Genomic DNA, 25,609 nt, shown 5'->3' with positions numbered 1-25,609 from the left:
TGGAGAAAAATGGTAGGAGTACAGGTGATGAAAGTTGCAAGAATGTAGTATCTCCGTATGAAATTTGGAGACTACCAGAAAAACTCTCCTCTCTCTCTCTCTCCATATTGTCCTCAATTTCAATCCCCTCCAAGGAAACATCCTCATCCTTCCATCATTATTAATGGCATCGTTTTCTCTCTTCGCCTCCTTCTCCACCGCCTCCTCCCAGCAGTCTAACGGCCAGTGACTGAGACTGCTAGGAGAGGCTTTGCGTCGTCTTTGTCGTCGTCGGTTGGTCGGTCGGTCGGTCGGCTTCTGCTCCTTTCCGTCCCACAATGCCGACGCCGTCGACCCAACAAGCCGGCCTCGGGAAGCACGCCTCCGCCTCCGCCGCATCCGTCGCCGCCGGCGGCGACAATGACAAGTGTCTCAAACGATCTTCCGGTAAACTGAAGAAGGTCTTCCGTAAGGCGATGCTGGGTAGCGTCGTCATCAGGGCCTTCTTCAGGAACAGGCCGCGCCGTCCCAGGAATCCCGCCGAACTTGTTGCCCAGACAACCTCGTTGCTCGAGGCCCTCAATTCCTTTGACGATAAAGGCGCCGGTAAACGTTTCCCCAAGGTAACTCATCTTTCAATCCCATTGTCTCGCGCCTAATTATTATGAGATTTTGATAGAATCAAGTTGTGGTTATAGATGGTATAATAATGGAATTTGTTAAGATTTGTGTGTTTTCATTCTCATATTGATCTATTCTGTAATTAATTTACGTTGTTCATGTCTTTGTCTTATTCAGATTGCACAAATAGACACTCTTATTAGGGAGATGAAATCGATTCTATATGGCAGCAGTGAATCTGAGCCTGCTGCTGAAGCTTGCGCCCAACTAACTCAGGAGTTCTTTAAAGGGGATACATTGCGGCTCCTTATATGTTGTCTTCCCAAGTTGAATTTGGAGGTGATCATAAATATAGATGAATTTTGCAGTGGAATTTTTCAATCATTTTCTGCCACATTTTCATTGTTTCCTTTTCTAGGCCCGTAAGGATGCCACCCAAGTTGTTGCGAATTTGCAAAGGCAGCCTGTTAACTCGCGCTTGATTGCTTCTGACTACTTGGAAGCCAACCAAGATCTTGTGGATCGTTTGGTATCTGGGTGTGTATTTTCTGTTCCATTCTGCTCAAAGAAGTGGCTGATTAACTCAATTAAGCTTTGAAACCTGTTATCGTTGAATTTATTTAAAGACCATATTTCCCTTTTCCTGCGTTTTTCTATTTCTCGACACATATATCAAGTGCTTACGTTAGGTTTTATAGATACGAGGATTCAAGTCTTGCTTTGCATTATGGAACGATGCTCAGGGAGTGCATCCGGCACCAGGTTGTTGCCAGGTATCGGCTTTAGACACCGCTATTTGTTATGGCTGCCAGTGTTGTATTGATTTATTTGTCGATTTCTTTTGTTTCTCGCAAATGGTTAGCCATACACCCTGACACTGTACCCGTAACCCAAGTTTTGCTGACAAATATTATCTTTTTATTTCTATTATTCATTTGTAGTGAACTTCTTTTCCCTTTGATTTGTTGTTATTTTCAGGCAAATCTTGATGTCAGAGCATGTCAAGAAGTTTTTTGACTATATGCAACTTCCGGAATTTGATGTTGCTGCAGATGCCGCAACTACTTTTAAGGTCGTGTTTAGTGTTTACTCTCTCTCTCTCTCTCTCCCTGGGGGGCATGCCCTCCTAGTCTGGCATTTTAGTTGATTCTTTGTAGAACATGACACTAATCTTTGTTGATTTTTGCAATTCATTTCAGGAGCTTTTGACCCGGCATAAATCAACAGTGGCAGAATATCTTTCTGAAAACTACAATTGGGTATTATATTCTTGTTATTATGTTTATGTGGTTCATATTTGTGTTCTAACGCGATATATTAGCAATCATTTTGTTGATGGCGGTTGAAATCTTACTCTTCTGTTATTTGCTCTAGTTTTTCAATGAATTCAACTCTAAACTTTTGGGATCACCAAATTATATTACCAGAAGACAAGCTGTGAAGGTAAGAGCCAGATGTTTGAGCTTTATTTACTTTCTCTGAAAGGACCTTTGAGCTCGTCTTTCTCCTCCTGTTCACTGACACTCTCTATTTTGTCAGCTTTTGGGTGATATTTTACTTGATCGTTCGAATTCTGGTGCCATGATACGCTATGTCAACTCATTGGATAATTTGATCATATTAATGAATCTTTTGAGGGTAAGATATAATAATGCTTGAAATGTGCTCAAATTGTGACTGAAGCTGATGGTTTTCTCATGTTGCAGGAGACGAGCAAGCCCATCCAGCTAGACACCTTTCACGTGTTCAAGGTTGGTTTGACCAAACACATTCATATCATATAGATATATATCTTAAATTCTTAATCCCTCCGGCCTAAATATGCCCTTTTCTTACAGCTCTTTGTGGCTAATACGAATAGACCGCCCGGCATTTCCAGCGTGCTTGCTAACAACAAAGACAAGCTCCTCCGCCTCTTTGTAGGCTTGAAGACCGACAAAGGTGATAACTTTCTCCGTTAGACAATACATTGCTTGTAGTAGTGTCTTCTTACCGAACGAAAGAATTGTGTGTGTGTGTGGGAATGCAGAGGATGAGGTATTCGAGGCGGACAAAGCTCAGATCTTGAAAGAAATCGGTGAACTGGAACCACCGCGGCAGTGTGGAGATGTGTATAAGCTTCCAAGAACACCAATGTGCTCCGGAGAACTGCAGAATGTTTGTCCATTCCCTGCGCCAACAACCTGTGCTCCAATGTTTGAATCATTGACTGAGAACGATATGGTCGCATAAAATGAGCATAACATATATATATGTGTATATATTTTGTATGTAAAATCACCATTCCCTGTTTCTGATAATTGGATTTACCCAATTATCAGAAATGTTCTGTTTCTCCCAAATGCTCAGTCGGGCCGGGGTGTGGGGCCTTGAGGTTGGGGATTCAACCTTTTTGGGAGAAGATAATTGGATTTACCTGTTGTCATATTGGGAAGGGTGGTATTCTTTAATTTCTTTTTATTTAAATTTTTTTTTTCCTGTTATGAGGTCTCACCTTGTTGTTCTTTACCCTTGTAATTCTTCTAATTTTTTTTTTTTTTGAAGGTGTAATTCTTCTATTTGTTATAATGTTTATACGAGAATTATAGGAATACATTTCTTCTTCTTACAAACAAATTAAATTGCAATTTTAATCTTTGAATTACAATGCTTTAAGTATAATTTTCGTTTATAATCAATATATCATCGAAATACTAATCAAACTTAATAGATATCATTATTTTAGACTAAAATTATATGTACTCAGTATCTTGTTTGCATGTGGTTGTAACTGGGATTGATTTAGTCATATTTTTTTATTAACGATTTTAATTATCAGATTACGAATATTCTAAGTTTCATTCAAAATAAACAAATGTGTAGTAAGAACATGACTAAATATACTATCTTGATGACTAATTAAAATTATTATTATTATAACTCTATGTTAATCAGATCAAAAGTAATAAAATATAAAGTAGAGTTAATTACCAAAATGGTCCCTTGACTATAGCGAAATTACCAATTTGGTCCTTGATTATTTTTTTTAACCAATTAAGTCCCTCAACTTTAAAAACTTTAACCAATTTGGTCTTCCGTTTGTTTGACTGTTAGTCAACCGTTAACTTGGGACCAAATTGGTAATTTCGCTATACTCAAGGGACCATTTTGGTAATTAATTTTAGGGATGGGCAATTCGGTTTAGTTTTCTCGAATTGAACCGTACCGAACCGAACCGAACTAGTTGGGTTCGGTAATATACCGAACAACCGAACGGTATTAGATTCTTGTATATCGAACGGTTCGATAAAAAATTGATTCGAACCGATCTGAATTGTTCGATAAAAAATTGAACTGAACCGAATACCATTTGATTTTTTTAAAAAAAAAATATAATAATAATAATAATAATAATAATAATAATAAATAAATAAATAAATAAATAAATAAAAAGTAAATCCAGGTCCCTTGCTACTTGCTCTACCGTTCGGTTCGAGTTTTTACCGAACCGTTCGGTATATAAGAATCTATTACCGTTCAATTTTTAGGTATATTACTGAATCTAACTAGTTTGGTACAGTTCGGTTCGAGAAAATTTAATCGAATTGCCCAGCCTTAAAGTTAATTATCAAAATGGTCACTTGACTATAGCGAATTACCAATTTGGTACCAAGTTAACGGTTGACTAACGGTCAAACAAACGGAGGACCAAATTGAGGGACTTAATTGGTCAAAAAAATAATCAAGGACCAAATTGGTAATTTTGCTATAGTCAAAGGACCATTTCGGTAATTAACTCTATAAAGTATTTTTATTATCTTGGGAAAAGGGTCAAATAGGCCCTCGAACTTTAGCTTAAAAGTCAATTAGGCCCCTAAACTTTTTAAAGGTGCAATTACACCCATCAACAATTCATTTAGGTGCAATGAAGCCCAAAAACAAGTTAATGACCTGCTATTATAGGTCATTAGGGTTCAGGCCACCTTTCAGCGAATTTTCCGACAAAAAAATGGTGACCAGCAACCGACCCAGATTTGTCGAAAATTTCGCCCGTCACTTTTTTTTTTTTGCCGGAAAATTCGCCAGACCTGAAGCCTAATGACCTGTGATAGCAGGTCATTAATTTGTTTTTGGGCTTCATTGCACCTAAATGAATTGTTGATGTGTGTAATTGCACCTTTAAAAAATTTAAGGGCCTAATTGACTTTTAAGTTAAAGTTCGATGGCCAATTTGACCATTTTCCCTATTATCTTTTCATGAAATTTAAAAAGTATTTATCGGGTAAAAAGATTAATGGGGCTAGTGGGCTAGGCTTTATGGGCTTGAGGAAAGTGAGGAAACAATCCTTTCCTAATTGTATCGTTTGTTTGGCGTCAAAGACTCATCGGAAGGCAGTGTCTGAATCTGCGAGGGGACGAATATTTTGGCGGAGGTAAGCTTTTGGCCTCTGCTCACAACATACTTTCTTCAGTTTAAGTAGTAGTACTGAAATAGATAGCTCTGTCGGATCTTGTTGGCGAGTTGGTGCTTCATAATCTCGCAGAGCTGGTTGCACTTCACATGTTCGATGAAATGCCGTACTGCATAAATACAATAATTTCTTTTGATATTTTTGGTTTATAATGGGTCTTTGTGTGTTCTTGCTGATGAATTATGATCCCTTCATTTAAATGCACAATTTTCTCTGTAATACTGCTAAGGTTAGTAAAATTAAGCCCTTAATGGAGAAATTGTTTCTACTCTATTCACCCACCTACATGTTGAAGTTATATGCTATACAACTGAGATCTCTTGCTAAACTCACAACCTTATGCTGGCTGCTAAACTAGGAAATATTTGCAAATGGCAACATGAATGATCACAGTATGTCAAAATAAAGTATTGTTTGCCCATTGGACTTACTTCAAGTAACTAGAGAATGCTTTGCATTAGTTTTTTAATTTGTTATTTGAATGAAATGTTTTAACCCCAATGCATGTTGAATTGCTCTGCCGGTGAGAATTATCAGATGGCGTTTTGCTCTCCCTCTACACCAGCCAAGTTGGCAGTGACAGTTGCTTCCTTCCTTGGGAGCGTGGCTATGTTTGCTTACGGTGTGCATCTTTCCTATGTGAATATTGCCCCTCAACAAGCTCGAACTAAGGCTAGGAACGATTTTGTCAAGGATCGAATAAGAAAGAAATATGGGAAATTATAGTGTACATCTAAAGTTGCAATTTATATTAAGGACAGGACCTGTGCCTGGTTTATTAGTATGCTGTCTCATATAAACAAGATACAGAAGCTACACTCTTGTTATATCCAAATGGCATTGTGAACATCTTGTAGAATAAGTTTTTATACATTTCCTGGAATTAATACAATTGTGCATGGTTTATTGGATAGTTTTGCATGAAATGATGACCGAGTAGACTCATAAGGCAATTGTATAATTGCCTGCAGACCCAGTATAGTGTTATTGGATATTTGGATGTATATTTTTTTGCATGAAATGATGACCAAGTAGACTCATAAAGCAATTGTAAAGTTGCCTTTAGACTCAGTATGGTGTTATTGGGTGTATATTTTTTCTGTTATGATGTGTCCATGAGCCAGAATAGTAGGGTCCTATTGTCTATTCTGGGAGAAATTATGCAGCATATAGTGACTTTGAAATGAAAAATTGAAGATCATCATGTATTAGAAATTTGGTTCTCAAAATTCTTGGACACAGCTCTTAAGGGTGAGCCAATCTCAAATGGAACATTGCTAATAGTAAAATTTAATGGTCCAAAGGAGTAAGAACCATCTAATCTTAATATAACAAAATTGAGTAGATATGACTCTAAGCAGCACCACCAGCAGCCTTCCCTTTCTTTCTTTGAAGTTTCTTCATATAAAACTCTAGCTCCTTCCCCTCCAAAATGTAGCTGTAAAGTCCACAAATTATAAGACAAATGTGCAAATTAACACAAATTTCTACTTCAGCTATCACTGATTCTAGGCTTTTAAAAATATTGAAAAAATATTACTCCGTAATATTAATATTTGAACCATAACAATGATATTCCAAAATCAATAAATCATTATCTACACTAGACCATAACACATCATTTTCATTGATGTTCTATAGAGAGATATTCTTGCATAAACCAATCTACTAAAGTTGGGTAGGCTGGTGCATTGTGGTCTCTTTTTCTTTCTAACCATAATGGTTGCCTATAATATACCCAATAATTTGTTACCATAATTCTTTTGTTTAACAGAAGAAAATTCAATTTCAGTTTCATTTTGGATTCAAAATTAACACCAGGTTAGAACATAGCACAGAAGAAAAAGCCATACCCATCAGCACGACCACACTGGCCAGGCCTTGAAGCAATTGCAGCTAATAAGCGGCCACTCCCAAATTGCTCTTCAATATGTGGGTCAATTTTACGATCCTTCTGGCGTTGTTCCAGTTTCCTGAGGACATGGTTGCTCTTCTTCTCCTCCGGAGCAGCCTCAGTCTCCTAAGTACACACACAAACAAAAAAGAGATAGGAAATTAGCTGCAATATATTATAGATGATGATATTCCAAGCAAGCAAGCAATCACCTACCCACTTAGATAGAAATATATAAAAGGCCCCGCATGTGCAGCTCCTTGTGCACATAGAGGTGAAAGTTGGAAAGAATGACCAAGGATTGAGTCTCACCCGCGGCAGTGCGAGAGGTTAGTGAGGGGGCTCGGGCTCCTTGTGCGCAGTAAGCAAAGGTTACCATGATTTACATCCTCCCATACCCTGTCGGGCCAGGGTTGGGGCTCAACCTTTTGGAAAGAAATATATAAAAGGCTTAACTTTAGGACATTTCCTTACCCCGTCTCCTTCTTTCTTGGCAGAAGCAGCAGCCTTCTTCTTGCGGCCAATCTCAACTCCATAGTGCTGGAGATACCAGTGTTTAAACGGTGCAGCATCCACTTGAACAATGGCACCCTTAACCAAGGTCTGGGTCCTAACCAACTCATTATTTGAGGCATTATAAACCACATCCAAGATTCTGGTCTTCCTAGTCACAGCCTCGCTCCCCCAAGAGTAGTTCCCAGTGTCCAACCTCAAGGCACGCCACTTCACATTGCCTCCTCGAACCCGAACCCTTCGAACTGTTTTAGCATTGGGTGCCAGTTTTGTGTTTGCAGGTTGCCTTCCAAGCTCATACCTTTAGACCAATTAAAATATACTGCTAAAATCAATCAATCGATGCATATAATATAGCACAACATTTCCATTCTGAATTTAATGATAGCATTTACCTAATAAATCAGTAATGGGCATAAAAAAAATTAAATTAAATTAAAGTACAGAAATTAACTTCTTTGACATACTTTCTCTTCTTCCTCCAAGCCTTCTGCTTGCCACCAGTGGCTCGTCTTTTATGCATCGAATCCCGAGAGATACCTATCACATATCATTATCATCATTATCATAATCACTCTTTTCGTTCTTTCAATTATTATATTCCGAAAAGGTTTGAGATTAGAGCAGAGAAAGCAAGCGAGAATGAAAAGTTGGATAGATAAGAGTTGAATCGTTTACCCATGACTGCCGGCGACGACGGACCCTAGGGTTCCGACCGGTCTTCTCAAATTAATCGAACAAATTGAGTCCGGGCAGCAAGAGGACGACAGGACCCGAGCCAACTGGGTTATTTCAGCTGCGACTCTGCGAGCGATCAAAAACCCTAATGCATTGCAGTTACAATTTTGCCCTTGACTACCTCCCCAAATCCAGGCAAATTATGCCCCGAGTTCACCATTCATGGTAAACACGGGTCCAAACGGCGCCGTTTTTTACGTTAAAAAAAAAAAAATTGCTAATGTGGTGTTAACGACACAAATTCATAATCGCATAAAAGAAAAACATGTATTAAATTATGACTTTTCTGTTATGAGATTATGAATTTACTGTAAATTAATAATTTCATAACAGAAAATTCATAATTTATGAATGTTGAAGAAGCTTGCGCTACAGAGGAGCAGCCATGGTTTCGGACGGAAATGTGTAGGCATGGTTCCAAAGTGAATGTGCAGGCATGAATTCATAATTTATGAATGTCTAAAATCATTGCTCACCTCAAATTAAAGTGAAACCGCGAAATGTGAAAATGAAAAAGAAAAATCACGCGATTAATTAAGAAAAAAAAAAAGATAACAGTGCACTAACACCGTTGGGACCGTGTTCAACATGGATGGTGAACACGGTTCCCTGGCATAACGATTGCCGGCAAATTATGCTGTGCATGGTGCATACGGATGCAAAAACGACGTCATTTTAATAAAACGCGCGTCTCCCCTTAAAAAAAAATCAGGTTCAATTCCCAGCAACAACATATGAACTAAAATTCCATAATCGATGAACTATAATTCCATAATCTAATCTATGAACTAAAAATTCCAGAATGAATGAACTAAAATTCCATAATCTATAAACTAAATTTTCAGAATCAATGAATTACAATTCCATAATCGATGAAGTATAATTCCATAATCAATGAACTATAATTCCATAATCTATGAACTAAAATTCTGAACAATATAATGTTATTGCTGGGAATCGAACCTGAATTTTTCTTAAAGGAGAGCCGCGCATTTTTTAATAAAACGACGTCGTTTTGGCATCCGTATGCACCATACGGATGCACAGCATAACGATTGACGATTGCCCAAATCCAATAATGGGCCTAACACGGGTCGTTCAAAAGGCCCAAATGCTCATTTTCTTCCCGAGATAACTGAATTTCCTCCATTGATGATTTGATGGTATCGAAGCGCATTTTTTTTTTATATTCTTTTGTTCTTTGTCACTTTCTGCATCAGTGTAGCAATGGCGCATAAGTGTGAAAGGGAATCCTGACTAGCCATTTACATATGAGCGGATAATTGATGCAAGGACTAAATCTTTGTGGTATTTTTGGAGCATCTGAGATGGGTTTTTCTGCTGCCACTCCTAAATCATTGCCTCATTGTTTTTCTCTTAGAAATTCTGATCACAAACGCCTGCAGTTTCAATCTTTCAAGTACCCACCAAGAAGGATCATTTCCTGCAAGCTTGAGTCGATGAGATTTGAAGAAAGAATGAGCCCGAATGAGGTATTCATCTATATCTACTTTGTTTATTTTGCAAAGATCATATTTTGCCAGTCATTATTTTGAGTGAGCTTTTTGAAAAGAAGAATGCCATCTATTCGAGTTCAGATTGTAAGCTTGGATTTTGTTTTTGGCATTGTGTTTTTAATATAGTTTTCATTGTAAGTTGGATGTGTGGTTCCCTAGTGGAATGTTTTTACTGAAGAGGTGTCCTTTTTATCTGTGAAATTATGTTTTAGATCACTATGGAATGCTGGTTAATTCTTCACATATGTCCTTTCCCTTGCCCACAAAAGTTAAAATTTCCTCGCCCCACACCCACCCGGCCCAACAGGATGGTGAATGAGTAAATCACGGTGACTCAGTGGCTCATTAGTGCTACACACGGGGTGTAAATGCCCTTTCCCTTGCTAGTCCTGACAAAAATGGTCTATTTTCACTTCCAGAGAAGGTCGATCTAAGTGTTTTTCTACTTTTGCTATGATGGAAAGTTCGGAACCATGATGAACATATTAATTTCCAGTGTGCCACCAGAATAATTGGATATGATATGATGTTTGTAGTTGGACTTTCAAGTATATGTTTAACTGATGCATTTTATCTGCATCCTTTAAAACAAGTTGCATCCTTTAAAACAAGTTCACGAAATGTCTATTTCAGTGCCATTAGAGAGGTTCCTTAGGCAATGATCCAAGTTTCAGTAGATTTCTAGACTAACGAGGGCTTAATTGATGAAACAGGTGAAGAAAGAGATCCAGAAATGTTATGAACTGATACATAGGCTTGGCAGGGGTGTTGTGTATTTGGGCTCTTCAAGGATGGGTCCTGGCCATCCACACTATACACAAGCATTTGAGTTGGGGAAAGAGGCAAGTATTTTTGGTCTAAAGTTTCCCGAGGAAAAAGAATATTGAAAGAGCACAGGGAGAGGATTATGTTTTGTTATCGTTGTGTATGAAAACTGTGTGCCAATGCCAAATCACATTTGTGAACATTTACTTTCTGATACCTTATGAATGATCTATGTCCAAATTTCAGCTACTGAATTCTTATTGACAGATTGCAACCCTCTTGGATTGTACTTCATGGTCGGGGGCTGGACCAGGCCTTATGGATGCTGTCACAAAAGGTGCTTTACAAGCCGGAAAGGCTGTTGGTGGTTTTAAGATAGGCAAAGAAGCTGGGGAATGGACGGCCACAAATTTTCACTCATACTTGCCATCCGAAACATACCTTACTTGCAGGTAAGTGTGACCTCCGAAATCTTTCTATTCTTTCTCCATTATTTTAAATACATACAGGATTATCAAAAATTTTCCAGGTTTTTCTCTGCGAGGAAGCATGGTTTAGTAGATGCTGCTGTTAGATCTAGTAGCTTGGATAAGACGGCTGTGATTGCTCTGCCTGGAGGAATTGGCACTCTGGATGAGATATTTGAGCTTATGGCATTGATCCAACTTGATCGAATTGGCTCAGTTCTCCCCGTTCCTTTCCTTTTGATGAACTATGATTCGTTTTATTCAAAGCTGCTCGACTTTCTCCATGAATGTGAGAACTGGGGTACACTCTCCAAGGGCGAGGCTGCATCGCTATGGAAAGTTTGTAACAATAACACGGAAGCTTTGTCATATTTGTCAGAATTTTATAGCATTAAGTCTGTTGATAATTTTAGAAAAGCAATAGCAAGTGATTGTGAAACTGCACTGTAATATTACACTGGGTGTTGGTAAGCTCTGAATGCAAACAACTTCTTTGACACTTGATGATTTTCATGATCTTAAACAAAAGCAAATATTTCTCTATTATAACTAGTCACAAACAATATATCTTACATATAGAAACTAGCTATAAATTATAATTGAATTAAACATTGAACAGATAAGAAATCATAAATCCTTTTACTAGGTCACTGGAATTTTACATTTTTACTCCACCCTTGTCAACTTAGTTTAAAGGTTTCACCTATATAAACATGTCATTTTCTTATATGCAGTATGCGGAAGAAACAAGGTTCCTTTATTGCAAGAAAACTAATCCTTGCTAAGCAAATCAATGAAAACTGTGTACCGTGAATGGATCTGGAAGCAGCTATTATTGTAGACAAAAAAGATAAGAGTTGAGGTGGAGTTTGATATTTGTGCAGAAAATGTGATCACCAAAGTCATGGTGTATATATATATATGAGTAGCACAATAGAAAAAGAAGAGGAAAGGGTCTAATTATATTGAGTATGTTTCTACAAGTTGTGAGTAGAATCTCCAGTGCAGTTTCTTTGAAGGGTAATACTGCTAAGTTGAGTCAGTAATCCAGTTGACTCAATAATGTTGGTCCTGATATATGGCACCAAATTCTGCTCTCCATGGTTGATCATCATAACCTGAAGAATGTGAAGCAGTATGACTTTGTGTTACATCAGATTCTTCCCGATTTAGTGCCCGCAATGCAGCTTCTGGCAACCTACTCTCAGCAAGGTACTGTTTCATCGTATTGATCTCCATTTTGTGTTTGCTCTTTAGCTTCTCTAACTGCTTCCTCAGCTTGTCATTCTCTTCCTGGGCTTTTGCGAGTTTTTCCTGTGGCGAGAACACCAAGACAAGTAGATTAGTAATGCACTCAGAGAGTGAGAAAATTTTAACAATTTCTCACCTCTGCAAAATAAACTGTTTCCTGTGATTCTCTCAATCTGACGAGAAGTTCCCCTGCAGCCTGAACTGCTTCTGCAGTGTCTCTAAGTTGAGCTTTAAGACTTCTGTTCTCCTTTTTAAGCAGGCCCCTCTCCCTCTCTCTTTCAACCCTCAAAGCAGAGAGCTCAGATGCAAGAGACTTGGCAAAACGAGCACCACAACCTTTAGTTCCTGCTTTTGCAGCAGCCTTTCTAATATCTTGTATCCCCTGCATCATCAAACGGTGTCTTTCAATCAAGTCGTTGTGCTTCTCCTGCAGTTCAGCATAGTGCTCAACCATTTTAGCATTACCAAGGACAGCTCTTTTAAGTGCATCATCCAATTCCTCTGTACACTTCTTCTGCAGTTTTAGTTCCATCTCTACCTTATCTGCTCTCTGGCGGTTGGACTCAAGATCAATTCTAAGTTCATCTGTTAGAGAAATCCAATCACTCTCCAATTCTATCCATCTTTGTCTTTCCTTCTCAAGTTCTTCCTCGTTTAGAACTTTAGCATATATGCCACTCTTTCTTTCCTGAATTGACTGCAACAAGGAGGATTGAACTTTGTCAGCTGATTTATTCATATATGCATCTGGATTTGACTGCAGTTTGCTCCTCAGATCTTCAATTTCTTTTAGAAGTGCTTCCTTCTCAAGCATATCAAAGCGTTTGTTACCACCATCGTTATGGTTCTCCACTCCCTGGACTTCTTTATTGTCACACTTCTCGTTTATGAAATCTTGTTCATTACCTCCACAACCATTCCAACCTACAAGCTGCAAAGGATATTACATGAGATGCAGAAATACAACAACGCCCATACGAAATGACTGTAAAAAAGACAAACCAGTACAAACCTTTTCTTTGTCATTTATTGAATGACTGTCCTTGTCACATTTGTACTTTGATAGCTGCCATGACAATACCGTTGGTGAGTTGAAAAGGTTCATTTAATGGCACAAGTTAATTAAAGAGCATATACCATTTGATTTAGCTGTGCAATCTTCTCTGTTTGATCCTTACAAACAATTTCAAGCTTCTTCTCTCTCTCCAGAGCTTGTAGTAGATCTTTCTCAAAATCCTGCTACAAAAGTGGAATGAAGGAAGTCTATGCATGAAACCAAAAGCAAAAAGATCTACTAGTTTAGTTAACTATTTGCTTACCTTAGGCTCTTGATCTGCCTGTTCAGTAGCACTAGATCCATCCACTAGTGCTATCCTTGTATTTAACCTATCCTGGACTTCATTAGAGGGTTTACTCTCCTTCTGCTGAGAACAGAGTAAAGACACAGATACAGCATCAGAAAATTGCTCCCCTTCTAATGATTTTTGAGTAAGTGTTCTGACTTTTCCAGTAGACATGCATGGTTTCAGTGCAAAATGGTCAAATGAGAAGGAGGACATGGAAGATCTTGTTGATACAGAATTTTGATGGTAATGTTCAATTATCTGTACACCTCTATGAAGGCTAGCAGCCAAGGATTCAGCTGGTCCAGGAAATATTCTGCCTGACCTCGATTGAGGGTGGCCCTTATTTTCTTCCTGTTGTTCGGTTTGTGGTAACCCAGAACTTTTAATTATATCTTGCACAGCATTCCCACTTGATGAGGGATTTGGTGATAGAATTGAATTTTTCTTTGTGGTATTTTGAATCTTTGGAGACTCAGACAACTCGGGATCTTGGAGAGCAGGGCACTGATGGTCTGTATTGATTGAAATGCTACCCGGATGTAGCATTGTCCAGGTACGACCAGAGCTAATTTCTCCGTTTTCGCTTTCTTCTGAACAGCTCATATAACATTCTATTTCACAGCCTTCAGCTGAGGAATATTTGCTGCAGTCTTTGCTCTCAAAAGTTTCTTTTGAGTTCTCATATGAATTCTGGACATCACTGATTTCCATTTCTAGTTCTTTTATGTCATCCTCACTGAAGTGAATATCATCTTCAGAATCATTAACAATATGGGGTAACATCAGTGAGCGGTTAAGGCTCACTCTCAACTGATTTAAGCTGTCACGCGCGCTTTGTCCTTTGAGGTAGCCATCGTTGCTTCCAAACACATTAACATTTGTTTTTTCTCTTATTAGTTCTTCCTGTATAACCAACAAACAATATATATCATCAACTCAGTTTTTTCAAATGATACAGAAAATAGGCTTTTTCTTAAGACCAATAGAAATACCTTCAACATGCGAATCTTATCACTCAAATCATTAACATCATCTTCTGAGATTTCATTGATTACTGGATCATTCTGCATTAGTTTAACCAGATTTCCAAACCTGAGTGTGCTTATTGTGTCACTCATATGCCTACATTGAGAAAGATCATGTTAGTTGTAGCATACTAAGCATAGGAAGGGAAAATGTGGCATTTGACAACACTTTGGCAGAACAAATTCCCCAAATACTACACATGGAGAAGTTCTAGAAAAATACTTGTCATCCTGAGAGACAGTGCATATGACAGAGAGTTTGGCATTCCCTCCAAGTGATTCTTTCAATAAATGAGTTAAACAGGAACTGTTGTAGGGCACATTTTCAAGGATCCTGGAACCATCATTTTCAGTGAGGATATTAACCACATGTCTGCACATAGTTACAAGGGCAATTGTAAGTCCATGCATCACTTATCTACATGAAAGGTATGCGGGGATGGATAACTTGTTTTTTGACAACAAAATTACCTCTTATTATGCAAGTGAAATACTACTTTTAACCATGTCAATAGATTTATAGATCAAAGTTAAACTGGAGTACACATGAGAACCAAACATGTAATAGCAACTAGGAACACTGGCTACCAGATAATCGCATGATTAGCACAATATGTGGACTAAAAAGCAATTAACAACTAGAATCAGGAAACAGAAAATGTAAATTTTTTAGGAAGAAAATACATGTTTGAGATTCTAGCATCATAATTCAGATGAACATTCAGACTATGGGCCACAAAGTGTATAAATGATCCCTAAAATTTATGTATCAAACATACCCCAGCTGTGATGTGGACTTGTTCACATATTTTCCTTCCTTAACACACTGTATATCAGCATCTTCAAGTATGTTTCTCTCAAACCCAGCAAGATCAACAAGAGTAATTCTGCTTGTCTTCAAACTACCAAAGCACTTTGACGCGTTCTCCTGATGCATTATTTTACAGATAGGTGGATTAAATAATTAGGAAAATCAAATGAACCTGAAATATGAAGAGAGACATAATAATTGCATGGATTTGATATCTAGAATAACCAAAGCTACACAAATGACCATAGTTAATTCAAAATGCTCAGTACAAGTTGGGCATCCATGATATTAGTTGGTTAATAACCAAGATAGATGGTGTGCCTGAGGTGGCTACTCAAAAGCATTATCCATCTGGGGTTCAAATGCTAGCTTGGCTTGAAACTATATCATTGGCACTAGTAAGTTTATTGAAACTAATGCTTATTGTTTGACAGTACCTTACACCATGACTCAATGATGCATGTAAACACAATATGGGACCTTGAACTTTTCAAATTTATGCTTGTTGCTCCAACCTTTCTACTTGAAAGTCCCTGAAATAGTTACATAATCAATTAAGGATAAAATTCCAACAGCAATTAAAAAGAATGTTGAATACAATACTGTTCCCCACCTTAATCAAGAGCCGTGTGACATCCTCATAAGTGCTTACATATTCCTCCATCAAATTCTCAACATAAAATCCATACTTGGCATCATCCTTTATCTAAACAGTTCAACCAATATCCCAAACTCTCAGAATAATACATACTAATAAATAGAAAATCCAGAAAGGGGAACCAGGGAAAAGAATTTTGTATTTTATGGGTTAACAACACAAGGTTCAATCCCACCTTCAAATTCCTCTGGGTAGGATCCAGTAAATCTCCAATATGTTCATCGAAAATCTGCAGCAAGAACCATTTTACAAACTAACACATTCATAGCAATATCTCTGGATGAAGGCTAAAGACTATACCTCAAGGAATGAACAGCGGCACTGGTAATTTATCTGTTTATCTCCAGAGGTCTCTTGTTCCTAGAAGATCATCCACAAAATGTAACAATCAGATATTTCCTGATGTTTTGCTTCCATATATGAGCTATATAACAGATTAACAGACATACATGTTGAATAATAGAGAAGAGCATCTGGAAAATGCGAGGAACAACACCCTGCAGACAATTGGCCGATGGAGCCTCAACCATAGCACTTGGAGGTCCCCACATTGTATAGGTCTTTCCACTACCAGTCTAATATCATTCAACCAAAAGAGAGTTTATCTCAAACAATGCATACAAACAACAAAGCAAGAATTCACAGTAAAACAAATAATCGCATTTGCATATAGAACTACCTGTCCATAAGCCAAGAGTGATGTGTTGTAACCTGCTAACGCATCCTTCACCAGAGGGACACCAACCAATTGAAATGCATCCTCCTAATTTACACATAATAATTATATTCCTTAGTTCTAAACTTTTAGTAACCCAGAAAATTAGAATCAAATGCAGAAAACATAAGCATTCAAACAAAAATGTAGGATCCGACTTCAATACCTGAGTGGAACTCGAGCCTAATATTGAATCAAAAGTGAAACCTCTATCACCAACGGACACTGAACCCTTAGAAGCGTTCGAAACTATCCGACCTCCAGTTGTGGGATCATGTCCAGGTCTAATCCTTACTACAACCTACGAAAAAACTCATAACAAAACCTCATATAAGCAGCACTACTTAATGAAAGCTAGTAGACACAAAATTCGTAATTCACAAAATTCGATTACTTTCACCGGCGGTTCGGGAAGTTCAGGGGGTTGTGGCCGGATATCTGATGTGGTGAGTTCTCTTGGAGGGGAATTTTCGAGTTCCGGTAATGGCTTTTGAGTGACTGACTTTGAGCGTAAGAATTTGCTGTCACTAATCTGAATGTTGGGGTGGAGCGGAGCTGCATTTTCGTTGTTGAATTTGGGTTTTGCAGTTCTGGAACTCCGCTTGTTCTTTGATAGAACCGACTTGGGAATGAGGCTTCGGATGGCTGAGGTAGAAAATTTTCTCAAGAATCTGTTGTCTGCCATTTTTAAGCTGAAAGAGTTGCAGAGAGAGGGCGATAGGAGGGGGAAAGACAAGAGAAAACGATTGGATTTATGGAGAGGGGAGAGGGGAGAGGGGAGAGGGGAGAGGATTCAAATATGAAATGCAGGAAGAGAAACGTTATATTCCTTTCGGGATGGCCGTTAAGGCATTAAAGGATTGCCCACGCATGGGTTCAAAAGTTCAAATTACCAAATGGATTTTTCAGTTTTCTCGGAAATTGGGAACTTTCCGAATGTTTTTTTTTTTTTTTTTTTTTTTGAGTTTTCTCACAATGGTTATATATATATATAGAGTTAATACCCAAAATCATCCTCGACTATAGTGGTTTTTCTCAATTTCGTCCTAAATGACTTTGGTGACCTAATATCGTCCCAGACTTTTGTGTTTTGCTCAATTTAGTCCCAGACTTTTGTGTTTTTCTCAATTTAGTCCCTCATTTGTTATTCTGTCTATTTGGTGTTAAATAAATAGACAATTCAGTAATTTTAATATTGGCATCTCTTTACTCATAGACATGTGAACTGCGAAATCCTTTTTTTTACGAATTACCCCCGGAATTACTCCTAAAACTGCGAATATAAAATTTGATTTGCAGGTCCGGGAGTAATTCTGGGTGTAATTCGTACAAGAAAGAGGAATTTCGCACTTCACAAGTTGAAAGTAAAGAGAGATCAATATTGACATTACTGAATTGTCCCTTTATTTAACACCAATTTGACGGAATAACAAATGGAGGACTAAATTGAGCGAAACACAAAAGTCTGGGACGATATTAGGTCACCAAAGTCGTTTAGGACGAAATTGAGAAAAACCACTATAGTCGAGGACGATTTTGGGTATTAACTCTATATATATATATATATATATATATATATATATATATATATATATATATATATATATATATATATATATATATATATATATGGAAAGGATCAGGTGCATTTGTGGCTTTCCGTGCGGATGTGCGGTGAATTAATGTGCGTGAGGGTTATACTTAATGTGCGTGAGATTTGTACTCAATGTGCTTGAGATTTGTACTTAATGTGCGTCATGTTAATATGCGTGAGTTTTGTACTTAATGTGCCCGAGTATTGTGTTTAATGTGCGTGAGATTTGTGTTTAATGTGCGTGCGTATTTCAGAATTACGAGCTCAGAAGGAAACAGAACAAAAACTCACGCACATTAACGCCCAAGCTTCTTGTTACTTCTTCCTTCAATTTGGCCATGGATTCTTCTTCCTTCAATTTGGCCATGGATTCTGGATTATCAGTTACATTCAATGCAGTTGAATGTTTGTATAAATGACGCACGCACAGTAAAATTTGCACAGCAGCTAAGTGTGGAATTCTGTTGTATTATTCCCATAATTCTTAACCACCATAGCTCGCCTCCACATCATCATCAGGGAGGGGGCAAATGATTACTGGGGATGGGAAAGAAGCTGACATCAATATTTTCTGCTGCATTTTACACATTCACGCACATTAAGTACAAATCTCAGGCATATTAAGCACAACACTCACGCACATTGAGTACAAATCTCACTCACATTAATCCACAGCACATCAGCACGGAAAACATTCAACCACACGGGAACTTTTCACTATATATATATATATATATATATATATATATATATATATATATATATATATATATATAACCCAAATTTTTCGACTTCATCAAACTATATCATGAATCGTATAAATTTGTTCCTAGGCCTATAGAATACGGAGTATTTATTTTATTGATTTATTTTACTATGTGCTAATATCTTTATATGTTTATAGCAACATCAACAATGCAATACTTTTTGTGATTTTTGCATGACAAGTAGAAAAGAGAGAGAGGATAAAAACAAAGATAGGAAGAGGGAGTGGGAAAAAAAAGAGAAAAAGATTTAAAAGTGCATTTACGCGCCAATTAGTACATGCGTCTACTGGGCGTGACAATTTTTTCTCATTTTCAAATTTAATTCATCGCACAAAAAATTGGTATTTGCTGTTAAATGTTTGATGCCCGTTAGCTCTTAGCCGGTGGATTTGCAGGGACAATGCAAAATGTAAATAGACTATGATATGAAGTAGAGAGAGTATGAGAACACCAGGAAAAGATTGTCCTTGCATTATCAAGAAAACAACCTTTTATAGTACAAAGAGATGTAGGTTACAAATCACTACATAATGACAAATTAATCATAATAAAGGGACATAATGTCCATAATAAATATATTTTGTAACACTCCCCCTTGGACATTATTTTGCCATAATCATGCCTCGTTAAAAACTCGCTAGAAAAACCCTGTGGAAAAAACCTAGTCGAGAAAAGAGTACATGATATATGGATAATGCATGTGTTGCTTTGGTTGCCTCATTAAAAAACCTTACACTGAGAAAACCCTGTGGGAAAAAAAACTCAGCAAAGGGAAAAAGAGTACAACTGTAAACCTTCTGGGTTTAGGTATAAAACATAAGGATAAGTCTTGATCTTCTGGATCAAAGTAAATAAATTGATCTTCTAGATTAATAATTTTGTTACATTCAAGATGTTGTTGCTCCCCCTGAAGACAACAGCCTTCCTAATCTACGCATACCAATTTTGTATACATACTTTTCAAAAATAGATGTAGGTAAGGACTTAGTAAATAAATCTGCCAGATTCTCACTTGACTGGATCTTTTGGACTCGTATTTCACCACTCTTCTGGAGTTCATGTGGATAAAAGAATTTTGGTGTAATATGTTTGGTGAGATTACCTTTAACATATCCATTACTCATTTGTGCAACACATGCTGCATTGTCCTCGTACAGGACAGTGGGGATCTTTCCATTATTCATTATTCCACACGAGTCTTGAATATTGTGTATTAATGACCTCAACCATACACATTCTTTGGAGGTCTCGTATAAGGCAATAATCTCAGAATGGTTTGAGGAGGTAGCTACTAATGTTTGTTTAACTGATTTCCATGAAATAGCAGTACCTCCAGAAAGAAACACATATCCAGTCTGAGATCTAGCATTATGCGGATCAGACATAAAGCCAGCATCCGCGTATCCCACTAATGTGGTGTCTTGGTTTCTTTTAAATAGAAGGCCAAGATCCTTTGTACCTTGCAAATATCTGAGGATATGTTTTATGCCATTCCAATGCCTTCTGGTTGGAGCAGCACTAAAACGAGCTAGCATGTTTACTGAAAATGCAATATCAGGTCTAGTGCAGTTGGCAAGGTATAGAAGTGCTCCAATGGCACTTAAGTAAGGAACTTCTGGTCCCAGAATATCCTCATTATCTTCTTTAGGTCTGTACGGGTCCTTCTCAATTTCAAGTGATCGGACTACCATTGGAGTACTAAGTGGATGGGACTTATCCATGTAGAATTTCTCCAATAACTTGTTTGTGTATTTGGATTGGTGTATGAATATCCCTTCAGGGAGGTGCTCGATCTGCAGGCCGAGACAGAACTTGGTTTTTCCCAAGTCTTTCATTTCGAATTCCTCTTTTAAGCACAAGCATGCCCTCTTGACATCCTTGCTTGTCCCTATGATGTTTATATCATCTACATAGATTGATATGATACAGAAACCATCAGTTGATTTCTTTGTAAAGATGCAAGGACTAATATCTTTATTTTCATATCCTTGTTTTAAGAGGAATTCACTCAATCGACAATACCACATTCTTCCTGATTGTTTTAAGCCATACAATGACTTTTGTAGCTTTACGCTGAACATATTTTTATTTGTATTTCCTTTACATAAAGGATTTTGGATGCCCTCAGGTACTTTCATATATATGTCAGCGTCTAGTGACCCATATAAATATGCGGTCACAACATCCATTAACTGCATTTTTAAATTCATTTTTACTGCCAGCGATATTAGATAACGGAACGATGTGCCATCTAAGACAGGAGAGTAAGTTTGTTCAAAATCTATTCCGGGTCTCTGTGAGAACCCTTGAGCTACCAGTCTCGCTTTGTATCTGACCACCTCATTTTGTTCATTCCTCTTTCGTACAAATACCCATTTGGATCCTACTGGGATCACGCCTTTAGGGGTAAGTACAGGAGGACTAAACACTTTTCTTTTATTTAGCGAGTTGAGCTCAGCCTCAATTGCTTCTTTCCATTTCAACCAATCGGAGCGCTTCCGGCACTCCATTATAGTTTTTGGTTCTGGATCCAGATTATTGAAAGAAATGTGAAGAGCAATTGTAGAGGCGAATTGGTCGTCGACGACTGTTACATTTCTATTAAGATTTTCTCCTGTTTCGAAAAAGTTTATGGCAGATTCTATATTTACTTCAACCAAGTCTTTCTCATTTGCTATTATATCTTGGTGAAGGTGTTCCGTATTCCCAGTGTTAGATTTATTTGTAGCACGTGCATTTACACTGGGTATTTCGTCTTCAGGACGATTTTGGAGTAACTGTGATTGTTTATTGTTTTTAATTTTCCGCGGATTTACATCTTTTGCACCAACTGGTCTTCCACGCTTCTGGCGTCGGACAATGTCGGCGTTAGTATTTGGTCCTTTGGGGACAATTATCCTTGATGGAGCATTTTCTGCAGGAATATAGGACTTAGTTACTCTTTTATAATCATTAAACGCATCTGGCAGATTATTTGCTAGTTTTTGCAAATTTATTATTTTCTGAACTTCAAGTTCAGTTTGACTAGTACGTGGGTCAAGATATTGAAGATCTTTTTCATCCCATGAAATTTCGTGGCATTTTTTCAAAGCTGGGCTTTTCTCTCCCCCTAATGCCGGGAAATGATCTTCATAAAAAATGCAGTCAGCAAACCGTGCAGTAAACTGATCTGCTGTCATAGGCTCAAGGTATTTAATGATAGAAGGGGATTCATACCCAACATAAATACCTAATCGACGTTGCGAGCCCATTGAAGAACGATGCGGAGGTGGTATAGGTACGTAAACCGCACAGCCAATGACACGCAAATGGGAAATGTCTGGCTCATTACCACGTACAAGTTGTAGAGGGGAATAATCGTGATATGCAGTTGGCCGGAGTTGAATTAGGTTTGCAGCATGCAACACTGCGTGTCCCCAACAATTTACTGGTAGACTGGACCGTTGTAGTAATGGTCTAGCTATTAGTTTAATTCTTTTGATAAGAGATTCAGCTAAACCATTCTGGGTGTGGACGTATGGTACAGGATGTTCCACCTTAATCCCCATGGCCATACAATAATCGTCAAAAGCTGACGAAGTGAATTCACCAGCATTATCCATTCTTATGTTCTTAATAGGATAATCGGGAAATTGGGCATTCAACCTAATGATTTGGCTTATGAATTTTGCGAATGCCATATTTCGAGTGGACAACAAACACACATGTGTCCATCGGGTGGAAGCATCAATAAGGACCATAAAATATCGAAATGGTCCGGATGAAGGATTAATTGGTCCACAAATATCACCCTGTAGCCTCTGCAGGAAGACAGGTGACTCAAAACCAATCTTAGGACGCGAGGGACGAACAATAAGTTTTCCCTGTGCACATGGAACACATGTGTAATCTTTTGTAGAAAGAATGTTTGTCCTAAGAAGGTTATGTCCAGTTGAATTTGAAAGAATCCGGCCTATCATTGTTTGCCCAGGGTGACCTAAGCGGTCATGCCATAGACTGAAAGAATGTGTATCTTTAAACTTTACTGCGAGTGCAACGTAGGAGTGCTGGGGCCTGATATATGAATAATACAGGCCAGAAGAAAAGGAAGGAAGTTCTTCAATTTCCTTTTTCTGGTTATTGACCGTTTTGGTCAAAACAAGGAATTCGGTATTGTTTTTAGTTTTAGTTTCTATGTGGAAACCGTTGGACCGAATATCCCTGAAACTGAGCAAAGTTCTTTTTGATTGAGGATATAGGAGGGCTGAATCAATGATCAACTTTGTTCCTTTAGGAAGAATAAGTGACGCTCTGCCGGAGCCCACAATAGGGATGTCATCATTCGCTATGGTTGAAAGGTTGCCTTTATGTTCCTTGAACGTTTGGAAAAATCTCCGGTCTGTTAGAATAGTGTGCGTAGTCGCACAATCAACCAAGCATAGGGTTGATTCATCTCCCATATCTCTAAAGAAAAGGAATGGGTATCAAGATAATGTCTAAGAATGATCCATTGTATTTATTCAAACAGAAGTGTTCAAAGATAAAGGATCCGTTATTCATATAGGACAAAAGAGTTCAAATATAAACATGCACGCAGGCATGAAGTAAAATGGATGTCCATAAGGGAAAGAGAGAGAGAGAAAAAAAAAAAATAGGAGTATCACTCCTGATCTCCATAATTAGCTAGTTCATCGCCTAGCAGGTCATCATTCCCTAAGATGAGGGCATTTGCTTCAGGCAAAGATGATTGCCCAGAATCTTTCTTCTTTTGTCCTCCTTCCTGCTGGAGCATCTTTTGGTAAGCCTCGACCAGATGCTTAGGAGTCCTGCATGTCCTAGACCAATGTCCTTTGCAACCACATTTATAACATGGCTGCGACTGACCGGAGTTCTGTTGTGACTTGTTTGGTCCATTTCTTTGAGTTTGCTTGTTCTGAGGACGGGAGTTACTACCGCTAGCTCCCCCTCTGCCACCTCGCTTTGGGCCCCTGCCACGACCTCTCCCCCTTCCCCGGCCTCGACCCCGCCGATTGTCGCTCTGCTGGGCAACAGTGTGTGCTTCAGGCACAGGAGCAGAGCCAGTTGGACGCGCATTGTGATTTTGCATCAATAACTGGCTATGCTTTTCCGCCACTAGTAAATCCGTAATGAGCTCTGGATGCGTATCATATTTTGTATTCCTGTACTGCTTCTGGAACACAAGGTCATTTGGATGGAACGTGGATAGAGTTTTTTCAATCAGATCCTCATCCGTAATTGTTTGCTTACAGAGCTTCAATTGTGACACAATTTTGTGTAGGGCGGAGTTGTATTCAGTCACAGACTTAAAGTCTTGAAATCGGAGGTTAAGCCAATCATGTTGGGCCTGGGGGTGGACCAATGACGTCTGTTGGTCAAAGCGTGCATTAAGAGATTTCCAGAGGACATAGGGGTCTTTTTCTGTTAAGTATTCATTCTTGAGGTCGTGGTTGAGATGGTGGCGGAGGAAAAATGAGCGCTTTTGCCTTCTGGGCTGCAGTGCTCGTAGATGTCTCTTCAATGGTGTCCAGCAGTTCTGTAGATTGGAGATATATCTCAACATCAAGTGCCCAAGTGAGGAAATTGCTTCCATCGAGGGCGAGTTCAGCGAATTCTCGTTTTGCGAGAGCAGCCATTTCTACAGAAAATATTTGAATGAGGACCATAAAAAATGGAATGTGTGGCCTAGTTTATTTCCATAAACGAAAGGCCCAAAGAAAATATTATATATCATGCCCCAAAAAAATGGTCCAAAAAAAATTAGGGGCTTGAATGAGAAAAAAAATAGCCCATGAATGATGGTGGTCCAAAAATGAAAACATTGGTCCAAATAGAAATATGCAAGAAAAGGAGGGCTTTAATAGAAAACCCTAGGCCATAAAGAGAAAAAAAACTGATAAATAGGCCAACGGTTTCCATCGATCAGCAGCACAGGTGCCGTCCAGCGTACCACCTCGCCGCCATGCACCGATCGTCGCCACCGACACACTTTCGGACGCCGATCGCAGATCACACCATCACAAGATTTTGGTTCGTATATATATTTTGATTTTATACGGTTCAAAGATTCAAGGGAGAGAACAAAACTCTATTATTGAAAGGAACTCTATATTATACGGTTCGTATATAGTTTTGATTTTTTTTTTTTTTAATTTGATTTTGAAAAAAGCAGTAAACAAAACTCAAAGGGAATCATTTGAAATCAGATAGGATCACAGCATATATACTGAAATCAGGATATTTAAGATAGGATCACAGCATAAGCAGTAAACAAATCACTCTTTACAAATCACTGCATATATATATATATATATATATATATATATATATATCAGATAGGATCACAGTATTAAAATATACTATTTATGCATATATGTGTATTTCCAGTAAAACAATAATCTTATGCCCAAATTTCACATATATGAATAAAAGGATAATCATATCTCAAAGTTTATTTAACAACACCATGTAATTGTTAACAAAACTAAACTACGGAGTAC

At 38.1% G+C, this 25,609-nt stretch overlaps 4 protein-coding genes, 1 long non-coding RNA gene and 1 pseudogene across 7 annotated transcripts; 3 read left to right on the top strand and 3 right to left on the bottom strand.

Moving 5' to 3' along the window:
* Nucleotides 1–3,216, top strand: LOC109187332 (putative MO25-like protein At5g47540). 2 transcript variants are annotated; one of them, XR_002055264.1, is made up of 12 exons: nt 1–602; nt 778–939; nt 1,019–1,137; nt 1,299–1,373; nt 1,579–1,672; nt 1,800–1,859; nt 1,975–2,043; nt 2,140–2,238; nt 2,307–2,351; nt 2,439–2,541; nt 2,630–2,912; nt 3,019–3,216. XR_002055264.1 is itself a non-coding variant. In XM_019337519.1 (11 exons), exons 1-11 carry the CDS (start codon nt 318–320, stop codon nt 2,830–2,832), a joined length of 1,314 nt encoding a protein of 437 aa, XP_019193064.1. In that variant the 5' UTR covers nt 1–317; the 3' UTR covers nt 2,833–3,216. The 2 variants fall into 2 exon arrangements, 1 of the variants encoding a protein (XP_019193064.1); XM_019337519.1 differs by having other exon boundaries at nt 2,630–3,216.
* Nucleotides 3,217–4,872: 1,656 nt separating this feature from the next.
* On the top strand, nt 4,873–5,964 carry LOC109188473. Its single transcript, XR_002055430.1, has 2 exons — nt 4,873–5,012; nt 5,589–5,964. It is a non-coding gene; the product is annotated as an uncharacterized LOC109188473 (long non-coding RNA).
* A 268-nt stretch (nt 5,965–6,232) lies between these two features.
* Nucleotides 6,233–8,261, bottom strand: LOC109188472 (40S ribosomal protein S8-like). 2 transcript variants are annotated; one of them, XM_019339172.1, is made up of 5 exons: nt 8,137–8,261; nt 7,926–7,998; nt 7,420–7,759; nt 6,905–7,071; nt 6,233–6,489 (listed from the first exon to the last, which is right to left on the bottom strand). In XM_019339172.1, the coding sequence occupies exons 1-5, from the start codon at nt 8,138–8,140 to the stop codon at nt 6,405–6,407; spliced, it is 669 nt and encodes a 222-aa protein (XP_019194717.1). In that variant the 5' UTR covers nt 8,141–8,261; the 3' UTR covers nt 6,233–6,404. The 2 variants fall into 2 exon arrangements, with proteins under 2 accessions (XP_019194717.1, XP_019194718.1); XM_019339173.1 differs by having other exon boundaries at nt 6,905–7,068; nt 8,137–8,260.
* A 1,088-nt stretch (nt 8,262–9,349) lies between these two features.
* Nucleotides 9,350–11,489, top strand: LOC109187275 (probable cytokinin riboside 5'-monophosphate phosphoribohydrolase LOGL10). The gene is made up of 4 exons (XM_019337451.1): nt 9,350–9,689; nt 10,427–10,555; nt 10,746–10,930; nt 11,008–11,489. Exons 1-4 carry the CDS (start codon nt 9,483–9,485, stop codon nt 11,393–11,395), a joined length of 909 nt encoding a protein of 302 aa, XP_019192996.1. The 5' UTR covers nt 9,350–9,482; the 3' UTR covers nt 11,396–11,489.
* A 270-nt stretch (nt 11,490–11,759) lies between these two features.
* On the bottom strand, nt 11,760–17,544 carry LOC109187286 (annotated as a pseudogene).
* A 6,207-nt stretch (nt 17,545–23,751) lies between these two features.
* Nucleotides 23,752–24,745, bottom strand: LOC109187361. Its single transcript, XM_019337550.1, has 2 exons — nt 24,596–24,745; nt 23,752–24,477 (listed from the first exon to the last, which is right to left on the bottom strand). The coding sequence occupies exons 1-2, from the start codon at nt 24,743–24,745 to the stop codon at nt 23,752–23,754; spliced, it is 876 nt and encodes a 291-aa protein (XP_019193095.1).
* Nucleotides 24,746–25,609: the final 864 nt, after the last annotated feature.

The sequence above is a fragment of the Ipomoea nil genome, unplaced genomic scaffold (genome assembly GCF_001879475.1).
Source record: "Ipomoea nil cultivar Tokyo-kokei standard unplaced genomic scaffold, Asagao_1.1 scaffold1421, whole genome shotgun sequence".
NCBI lineage: Eukaryota > Viridiplantae > Streptophyta > Magnoliopsida > Solanales > Convolvulaceae > Ipomoea > Ipomoea nil.
Note: the sequence above shows the minus strand (reverse complement) of the source record. Positions and strands in the feature narration are given on the sequence as shown.